Source organism: Rhinichthys klamathensis, unplaced genomic scaffold, assembly GCF_029890125.1.
Source record: "Rhinichthys klamathensis goyatoka isolate OS25496 unplaced genomic scaffold, OSU_Roscu_1.1 h1tg000121l_1, whole genome shotgun sequence".
NCBI lineage: Eukaryota > Metazoa > Chordata > Actinopteri > Cypriniformes > Leuciscidae > Rhinichthys > Rhinichthys klamathensis.
This window is the reverse complement of record NW_026606658.1, coordinates 5,428,723-5,439,209: the sequence shown is the minus strand read 5'-3', so window position 1 is coordinate 5,439,209 and position 10,487 is coordinate 5,428,723. Positions and strand designations below refer to the sequence as shown.

The 10,487-nt window shown below is 36.3% G+C and overlaps 1 protein-coding gene across 15 annotated transcripts in view; it reads right to left on the bottom strand.

Moving 5' to 3' along the window:
* The window catches only part of arhgap12b (Rho GTPase activating protein 12b), a 58,773-nt gene continuing 48,286 nt past the window's right edge, over nt 1–10,487 (bottom strand). For 7 of the 15 annotated variants that reach the window (XM_056255656.1, XM_056255659.1, XM_056255658.1 and 4 more), the window contains 11 exons: nt 10,192–10,273; nt 9,654–9,776; nt 8,790–8,891; nt 7,885–7,983; nt 7,696–7,798; nt 7,501–7,617; nt 7,283–7,381; nt 7,094–7,171; nt 6,463–6,597; nt 5,279–5,384; nt 1–1,869 (listed from right to left, as the gene is read on the bottom strand). In XM_056255656.1, the coding sequence (XP_056111631.1) occupies nt 1,695–1,869; nt 5,279–5,384; nt 6,463–6,597; nt 7,094–7,171; nt 7,283–7,381; nt 7,501–7,617; nt 7,696–7,798; nt 7,885–7,983; nt 8,790–8,891; nt 9,654–9,776; nt 10,192–10,273 (1,219 nt within the window). In that variant the 3' untranslated portion in view covers nt 1–1,694. The remainder of the gene's footprint in view (nt 1,870–5,278; nt 5,385–6,462; nt 6,598–7,093; nt 7,172–7,282; nt 7,382–7,500; nt 7,618–7,695; nt 7,799–7,884; nt 7,984–8,789; nt 8,892–9,653; nt 9,777–10,191; nt 10,274–10,487) is intronic. The other 8 variants (XM_056255661.1, XM_056255665.1, XM_056255666.1 and 5 more) reach the window with 3 other exon arrangements.

Below are 10,487 nucleotides of genomic sequence, written 5' to 3'. Positions count from 1 at the left end.
TCAGGCATTATCACTTTAATATTATCCATGAGTTTTTGTCTTTTTTAATTAGGATTAGACATCAATTTCAGAAATAGCAGTTAGTCTGAAAATTACATTCAAAATGTGCAGTTCACAATGCGTGATGACATCACCCCTCCCTCGCCCTACCCAGCACTCATTTCTTTTTTCCATACATCAACAATATTAGATCTTTTCACTTGTTATTGACACACAACTTCAAGCCATTACACTTCAACTATTATTGGTATTTTTCTTTGTTTGTACAACAGGGTTCAAGTTCTTGTTGAAGTAGTATGTACATATACTTTCTGAATTTGGTTAAAAACAAGACAAAGGCGGCGTTTACCATGCGTACCTTCCGTTAACACTAACTGCAGTACTATTTCCAGTACCATCCTGTCAATTTGTTATCAAGCAGCTTTCCATCCAGGGGCAGAGCAGGAAACCGGAGATGAATATTTTTCGGTATTGATTTGAAACTGTGTAAGGCCTAAATGCCGATATAAGCATCTCACCTTTCTTTTTCCAGTAAGCCCGAGAGATACGAGGGCGAGAGACGAGCTCTCTGACTGTTTTTGAGAGGTCTTGCTTTTGAACTACACAACATATATCAGGTTCACATCTGGAAAACAACCTGTTTCTCCTGCATACTGTTACACAATTCGGCACAACACAGTCCATTTATTCCAAGGAAACAACACAGGTTTGACCTCAAGCACGTGAAAGACCTGATATTTCATTAAAGGGAGGGCCACTGAATTAAAAAGGAGTTTCTCTGTTGGATAACACAAAAGACACAAGTGTGATGAGCATGTCTGTTATCCAGTAGCGTGACGTCCTGAAGCAAGAGGCGCATGGCCTTTCCGGTAAACTTTAGGCAAGTGCAGATGGAGGGCAAACATGGGTGGATATGGAGAAAACACTCTGGGAAAAAAAAAGAGATTTTTCTCAGAGCCTTTCCCATTTGAAACAGGATTCCTGTCCTAATACTGATTATTAATCATTGTCCATTTTAATCGATCCCCATTATCCGTCGGTCAGTAGTCATTGTCAAATAATACTGTCTACTAATACAGTGCACTTTCAGCTTATTCCACAGGAAAAAAATGAAGAAAACAAAAACTCTGAGTCAAAGAAAGCCCAGATACAAGTCAGACACGTGTCTCAATGAATGAAACCCCAAAATCAGTTTTACTTTTAAACATTTCACAGCAAAAAAAAAACTCAATCTGATGAGACTTGAAAGTGTCTGCTCAGTCAGTTTTCATTCTAGGCGTCAATACTGGCTAAGATAAAGTCCATTCCAGTTCCCAACTTAGGGAAATATTCAAATTTCCCCCCAAAAAAGAGTGCATAAAGGAAACTAATGACCATCCATAATTGTCCAAAAGTTCATCCAGCTTATTCTAAGCCAAGGAATGACGATCCAAATGGAAAAAAAGAGAAAATTTTGTATATCCTCAAAATAAAAAAAATAAAAAAAACATTAAGTGCATAAATAACCTTCCTGTATTCATTTTCTTTGCTTATATCCAGTCATAAGTCACAGTAAATCCACTCATGTTTGTTTATATACACTTTTAGGCTTGGTCCACAGCAGTGGTGCGTGTTTGTGCGATGGATATGAGATGTTAAACTTCTGGCGTTGTGTTCTCTGGATTGATTCTCAGGTGGTGTCACTTAGAGATGTTCTACCTCCCAAAAATGTTCTCATACTCCAGAAGGATGAGTTCTACAATCTGGTTTTGATAGACCATATGAACCGCCATATTGCCCGTCTCAATCTCCGGCCTCAGCAGGGTTGGGCCGAACACGATAGCCACGCTCTGGGTCGTCATCCTGTTCACCTCGCCGTGATCTATCACTCTGAAAAACACAGAGAGAGTCTGAGAGTCTTCCCTTGCTTTCCTGTAAACTGGTTAAAAATGTAACCATCGTCAACAGAAGAGCTTCATTTTTTGCCACTAAAGAGCTTCCGTTTGTCTGACAAACAAATCACGAAAGGTGAATTTGTAGCAGGTAAATGCATTTTTGTTTTGCCATCGATTTTACTTTTAAATAAAAATGTTTGGGTATTGTGCTTAAATTACATAAATACAGATGCCTTTTCCCTGCAACAGCAAAATGTCAGACCGTAATTTTTCTGGAACGCTATGCCTCCATCCTCCATTTTTAATTACAGTAGACCGAGAGCCATTTAAATGCAAATGGAGCAAAGGCAAATGTCATTGTGCGTGTTTGATATAGCAATTACGATTGAGACTCAATGCCGGTCTCAAATTACATTCAGAATTACACAGTAAGGCACATCATACAACAACATGGGGAAAATGATTCACTCTATATGTCCAGAGAAAATGGAGTTTTCTTTGTTTATTTCCCACTTCATTTTAACTTTGAGTTGATTTAAAGAAGCCTGAAGTAAGTATACTAAAGGTGTGAAGGTGATGTCCCCACAAAAAAAACATCTTCTGAATTTGCCTTAAAGGGATAGTTCACCAGAAAATGAAATTGTCATCAATAACTCATTGTCTTGTTGTTCCAAACCTGTACGAGTTTCTCTCCTCTGTTGAACACAAAAGAAGATACTTTGAAGAATGTAAGCAACCAGACAGGTGACATTGACTTCCATAGTATTTTTGTTCCTACTATGGAAGTCACTGGGTGCCGTCAACTGTCAGGATAACAACATTCTTCAAAATATCTTCTTTTGTGTTTAACAGAAGAAAGAAACTCATACAGGTTTGGAAGAACTTGAGAGTGAGTAAGTAATGACAAAACTTTCATTTTGGGGTGAACTATCACTTTAAAATGATGTGCATGAACAGACACGTCTAAAAATAGTGTTGTCATTTTAGATTTACAAGAGACTATGGGAATCTAGAGGGATCGCGGGACACTTTGACTGCTGTCCTTCACAAAGCTAAGAGCAAAATTAAAGTTGAAATATACAGTAGAAAAGAACTGACTTCACTAGACCAAACGAGACAACTCCCTAAAGAAAGCCCAGAGTGATTAAAGATTCATGTGACTCTCACCTGCCACTGAGGAAGCAGCTTTATAGCTCATGGTTATTTTAAGGTTTGGAATGGATGTGATAACAGAGGTGGAGTTAACAATTTATAGTTATAAAAAGTGTCTTGATAAACCTAAATCGACAAGAAAGATAAAAGAGCAGTTTTAGTAATGGATTAAAGACTGGATTGCCTCCTGAAGCACAACAACATGATGCCTACAAAGACCAGTACACTACTTTTTTTTTTTGTTGAAGAGAATAAATTAATACTTTTGTTCAGCAAGGATGCATTAAATTGATCAAAAGTGACAGTAAAGACATTTAGCATGTTACAAAAGTGTTTATTTCTATAGAAGATGTTGTATTCATTAAAGTATTCTGAAAAAATACATGAGATGAGATCATGTGACACTGAAGGCTGCAGTAATGACTGCAGAAAATTTGCTATCACAGGAATAAATAACATTTTAATATATATACACTACCGTTCAAAAGTTTGGGGTCAGTGAGAATTTTATTTTTATTTTTTGGAGGAAAGAAATCAATACTTTTATTTATCAAGGAATAATTAATTTGATCGAAAGTGACAGTAAAGACATTTATAATGTTACAAAAGTCTTCTGAACTTCCTATTCATCAAAGAATCCTAAAAAAAAAAACAAAAAAAAAAAAACTGTACAACTGACAGACCAACAACTGTTTCAACATTGATAATAATAATAAATGTTTCTTGAGCATCAAATCCTCATATTATACTGATTTGTGAAGGATCATTTGACACTGAAGACACTGACACTGGTGATGCTGAAAATTCAGCTTTGATCACAGGAATAAATTACACTTTACTATATATTCACACAGAAAACAGCTGATTTACACTGGAATAATATTTAATACTATAACTGATTTTTGTTGTATTTTTAATCAAATAAGCGCAGCCATGGTTAGCAGAAGAGAATTCTTTTAAAAATATTTAAAATCGTACCGACCCCAAACTTTTGAACGGTAGTGTATATTAAATCAGAAAACAGCTATTTTCAATTGTAAGGCTATTTTACAACACTGTTTTTTTTTTTACTTTATTTTTGATAAAATAAATACAGCCTTAGTGAACTTAAGAGACTTCTTTCAAAAACAATAACATATCATACCAACTTTGTAATTCAATTATGTACTCAGGTATTTTTTTCAGTAATTTATTGCAGACATAAATAATGATTTGATCAGATATTCAGGCAGTTGTTATTGATTTTTTTATTTATCGGTCAATATTGGATATTTACTTGTTCATGCTCATATCCTCTATTTTTACATTTAGGTTATATTTGCCAACATCTAAAACTTAATCTTTAACAACATAATAATTTCATAAAACCGTTAAATGTCATCTTTTTCAAATCTCAAAATAAACCATTTTTCATACTAAATTCACTTTAAAACGGTTGATTTTAGTATTTAGTGTTTTATTTATTTAGGCAGAATAGTATATACATTTATTATCAGCCAGAAGTAACAAACAAAGTAAGAAAACATTTTAAATATCAATCAGTCAGTTCCTGTCTAAATGGGCAGATCTATGCCAGAAAGAGGACATCACTTCATGCTAATATTATACTCAACACTAGATGACGGATACTAAAAGAGCATCAGCAACATAACAGTTGCGTTCTCCACATCTGCCGTTTCCTGTGAAGCTCCCAAGGTTGATGTCACAGTCAAGAGCTGTTTACACAGGCTGTTAACTAATTGAATTACATTCCTGCTGCATCACAATCGCAGACCTGGATTAACCACAGCACCTCACGCTTTCCTCCATACAGCCCTTCATGTTCTCTCTCTGTCACTGTCTTCTGCTCTCTCTGTGGCTCGTGCATCACACACACACACCCCACTGCCAATGGCCATGCATCAGTAGGATGTGGTGTAGACCCTCCCTCCAGTCTCTTCCTGTCCCACTCTCCTGCTCCACATGTCTCTCTCTCTCATAATGATGTAGCTGGCTAGTCTCCAGGTCTGTCCCAGTAATGGATACAGTGAGATAACTCGATATAGGCCTGCTGTGCAGAGCACCGACCACACCCTCCTCACCTCCAACAATCACACACACCAGCATGGCTCCAAATCAATAATGAATGATGATGGCTTGCTTGGAAAGAAAGGCTTATTAACTCAAAATGACAAATCAATCCTTACAATAAATGGCCTAGTGTATAATACACAAAAGTTCCAGTAAAAACAATGTCAGGTGCAGTTCCTTACCTTTTTAGGTGTTCAAATAACGCTTTCATTGTTTCCTGATTGGGTTTTGGCAACTGTTTGATCAAGTCTTTTATGGATTGGACTCGCTGCTTGTAATCTGAGTTTTCTGAAAAACAAGCAAAATGAAAAAAACAAACAAAAAACAGGATTAGGATACTGTTGAGAATGAGATGCTCTGGGAACTGGGAAAACTATTTCCCAAGTCAAACTGCTCCCTCTTGTGGTTGATGCTTTATTAGTCTTCTGAGTGTATAATAATAAATGCTGTTCCCTTATTAATAATGAATGAATGAATGAATGAGGCATTTATATAGCGCTTTCATATGTACTACTGTACACCCAAAGCACTTTACAATCCAATCATATCAGGGGGTCTCTCCTCAACCAGCACCAGTGTGCAGCATCCACTAATAAGAGCATCTAAAGAACCATTTTTACACTACTGTTCAAAGGTTAGTAAGATATATTTTGTTTAAAGAAAATTATACTTTTATTCAGCAAGGATGCATTAAATTGATCAAAAGTGACAGCACTGAAAAAAGTATCAGGGTTTCCACAAAAATATTACGCAGCAACTGTTTTCAACATTGATAATAATAAGAAATGTTTCTTGAGCAGCAAATCAGCATATTAGAAGGATTTCTGAATGACCATGTGACACTGAAGACTAGAGTAATGATACTGAAAATTCAGCTTTGCCATCAAAAGGAATAAATGACATTTTTAAATATATTTAAAATATTTAAGTGATTTTAAACTGCAATATTTCACAATGCAAAGTGAAATATTTATTAAATTTTTTCACTGTATTTGTGATCAAATAAATGCAGCGTTGGTGAACATAAAAGACTTCCCGACTCCAAACTTTAGAACAGTATCGTACTTGAATAGAAGCAAAAATATTTCATCTTCATTTTATTTAGGTTTCAATTTGAGTTTAGTCCCAGTATTTCAGATCTCTGAACCCCACAGTATATTTTAAATTAAAAAGTGAAAAGAAGAATTAAGATATTGTAAAAGTTCAAGGAAAACCAAAACAAAGACAAAAACAAAATTAATCATTTCTGAGCTGCTCAAGCTTTTCCAGTTCACATGAAACCTAGATACATCTGTTTGTGAATCAATCAAACAAGTACTTGTCTTAAATAAAATATTTTCCCGAACAGAGAAATGAAAGAACTCACTAATGGCTTCGACAAAGTCATTAAAGGATGTGTAGGTGAACAGAGGCTCTGGAAGCTCCCGGAAAAACATCTTCAGAGCACCTGTAGTCACGTGGATATCCTCCCATTTACTGTCTTCCAGATTCACCTTTTCATCTGCAGACACATAAACACACCCTTTATAACAAATAGAAACTGGATAAAGTACGAGTCAATTTCTGTCTGAATGTTTGTTGTTAGCTTTCAGTGTAGGAACCATTTGTTTTAGTATAATTTATATGCTATCAGAATTTACTAATATTTTGAATTAGCTTTAATTTAGCTATGTTGAGTCTTTATTTTAATTTTAGTTTTAGTAATTTTGTTATAAGCTTTTGCCATTTATTATTATTATAATTTGTGTCCTTTTACATTTATTTTTATTTCAGATTAGTAAATTTAGTTCTTATTTTATTTTAGTTAAATGCTAAGGCAACATTTCAAATGATCTAATATTTATATTTCATTTCAGCTTCATTTCAAATGACTGGAAATAATTCTTAATATAGATTTTATTTTAGTTTTAGCTAACAATAACAATGATTTGCGAGACCTACAGTTTGCGATATTGTATCATTTTACAAAAAAAACCCCAAAAAAAACAAATCCCTACCATGATTGACGGCAAAGCGCAATTTCTGTATGACGGCCAGATTTCCACTGACTCTGTACAAGCCATCAACATTTAAGCCTGAGAAAGAGATGCAGAGAAATGAGACAGGAAGTGGATGTTGTCTGAGAATGACAACTCAAAGAGTGTATTAATAATCAATCACAATCAATGAAACACACAAATAAGTACCTGTATTCTCCACATGCTCAATGGACGTCTTGACAAAATTAGGCACAGAAGTGCCTTCTCTCTGACACAAGGCAGTCAAACTGCAGCCAAACACTTGATCTGAGAACAGACAGGAGGGTTAGCAGAGGTGTCTTCTAACAGAACCACTTCCTCTTTATGTACATCATTCACAAATGCTAAAAAAGTCTTGTTAGCTGCTTTATATCAGGGTATGTTACCTTTTATGTAGCCCTTGTCCCTGACAGCCTGTAAGGTTGGTCTCCGTGTGAGAAACTTCTTCAGCTTCACTCTGGTCTTCTTCTGTTCAGACGACTCCATGCTGGGGTTCTTCACTACTGCACAAACACACACAGGACTCAGCACAAACCCTATATGTAGTTATGATTTATTTGACAAATGTATGTCCTCTGTACCTCTGTTTTTCTTTGAGTCTCTGGGGTCTTTCTCTTTGTCGTGTTTCTCAGTTCCAGGAGACTCGGGCATGTCCTCTTCAATGGCTTCATCAGACTCCCACGCCTACAACACGTGCATCATCGTTACAATGCGATTTTGAATAGTTCATTTCATATTTTTGCACTGTGTTGTGTGGGTATTTCACTCACATGTGTGTTGATGGTTTCAGAAAGCGCTCTGAACCAGTCATTAATAACACTGTCAATCTCAGACTGAATCAGCAGCTCTGTGCCCACTCGTGTCTTCAGCTGCGGGGGTCAGAGTTCATATCAGGTCAGTGGGATCATATTAGGCAAAGGCAGGTGTCAGGACAGATTCAGTTACAGTAAGAATTATTGGTCACACTTTAGATTAGGGTGCAATTCTCACTATTAACTATGACTTCTGCTTTAATAAACTTCTAATTACTGCTTATTAATAGTTAGTAAGGTATTTGTTAAGTTTAGATATTGGGTCGGATTAAGAGATGTAGAATATGGTCATGCAGAATAAAGAATTAATATGTGCTTTATAAGTACTAATAAACAGCCAATATCCTCATTGCATGCTAATAAGAAACTAGTGAGAATTGGATCCTAAACCAAAGTGTTACTGAAATATTACAGTTAATCTTGGAAAACTAATATTATAAATGTATAGTTGCTATGTTGCTTGGCAATCATAAACATGCTGCAATTATGCTAATGTAACTGTATTACAGACAGTAGGCTACCTGATGTAATGTATTTGGATTTTCATTACTAATAACTCACATAAGATCTAAGAATTACTAAATAACTAATAAAATAAGAAATAAATAAGCTATTTGTTTACCACTGTTGTATTATTATTGCTGTTGCCATGTATTATTCAAGTAATAAGCCAGTAATGGTTAAATTACTATGAAATACAGTAATTTGACCAGGGTTAAGAGTTCTAGGCAATGTAAAAACAACCTGAACAAGTGATAAAATCACTGTAACCAACAGTATCTCATGGCGTATAGCTTTATCTTCTACTAATTCATCAGGAAATTGCTAAAAGAAATTCAGAGGTAAAATCAGCTGACTCTCACCTCAATTACATGCTTCTTGCTGGACTTTTCTTTGGATGCCCACTCGACCGAACCTCCTCGGAGGTCCACTGTGAATTCCGGTTTGGACTGGTTGCCTCCAAACTGTAATAACAAAGGTAAATTCAACAGCTCAGTTTAAATCCAGGGCACTCTTCATTAATTAATCATCATCTGAGAGTTATTTAGGATTGTCTTTAGTCCAGTGCTGTTAAACGTGAGCTATATTGTTGTTCCTGTTCAAAAGCGAGTTACGGAGCACGCTACATTTTAAGTGTCAATTAGTTATGGGTGCCAGGGACTATCCACTAATAGGTTAGACTTGAATATTAAATTCACAATGCACACGCTTCACTGTTTTATAATTCATGACCCAGGTTTGCAAAGAACATTCTCATATTTTGCTTTGCGCAGTGCTAAGCTCCACTTTGTATGTTGTGATAATACATTCAAATAGCATAAAATAAATGAGTCTGATTATGCAGAAATGCATGCCAGCAAACATAAGGTTCTTAGTGCATCCAAATTTTCATTTACTAACTCAAATCAGTTTTAAATTCAGCCTCTCTTGCAGGAGGAACTGACTTCAAGCACAAAGCAGGGGGCGATAAGTGAGGCGCACAGGCAGAAAGTAGAACGTGCACAAATAAAATGGGAGACAAGCTGCCCTGCTCAGCTGATCTCAGAACAGCTCTGCATCACATAACTTAAATTAAATTATATAATGAAATTAAATTATATCAAATACCATACATTTCTATCCTATTTGAAACAGTTACAAATCGCAGTCAACTTTAATCTGAGCAAAACTGTTCCTAGATCAGCATAGAGGGCACATTCATTCAGTTCAGAGAGGCTGACACATACAGAAGGAGCCCGGCCGCGTCTACAGTGCGTATAGGACACAGCAGGCCGGGGCTTAATCGAACGCTTCCAGCTACTTAGCAATGAAAGGAGGAGTTCAGGAAAGGAACCATTGCGGCAGTACGACTTTGAAGAGACAGAGAAGAGATGAAAGAAAGGAAAAGAACATAAAGAGAGTGATGATGCATGAAAACACACTCACAACACACATGGGAGATATAAACGAAGGAGAGAGGTACAAATCGCCAAGAGATCTAATATTTATAGTAAATCTGAATACTACTTTATTACGTAAAAGCATCCAGGCGTCTTTTGGTTCACACTTGTTGAGTGCTGAATGCACCCTGCATAAATGCAGGCAAATTTGCGGCAGACTATGGAGGAGCCTGCCAGTATTCAAAGCATGTCGATTGAAATTACGCTGTCAACTGTTATTACAGACTACCAAGGTCAAATACACTGATCTATCAATCTATTCAAGAGGAAAATTGCACATTTGCCCCAGAGCAATGGGTCATTGTAACCTGGTATGAATACATACCCAGCTGGTGGCGCTGCCCTGACCCTTTGCAAAGAGTAAAGAGGATCCCTGCAGGACAGTCCATGTGGAGGCCCAATTCTTCCTGCAGGACAATAAAACAATAAGAAAAGGGAACCACATTACTATATTTGAATTTCAGCTCTGAAAGCTTCATCAGCACTTGTATACATACACAGTGATACGAACAGTAATGATGGCGTCGGTTTTACCGTATCAAGGCCTCATTCTTAGAAAAAGCAAGTAAAGTGGATTTGCTTTCGCAGTGCAGAAAACAGCGTCTTCTTGACACGTTGACA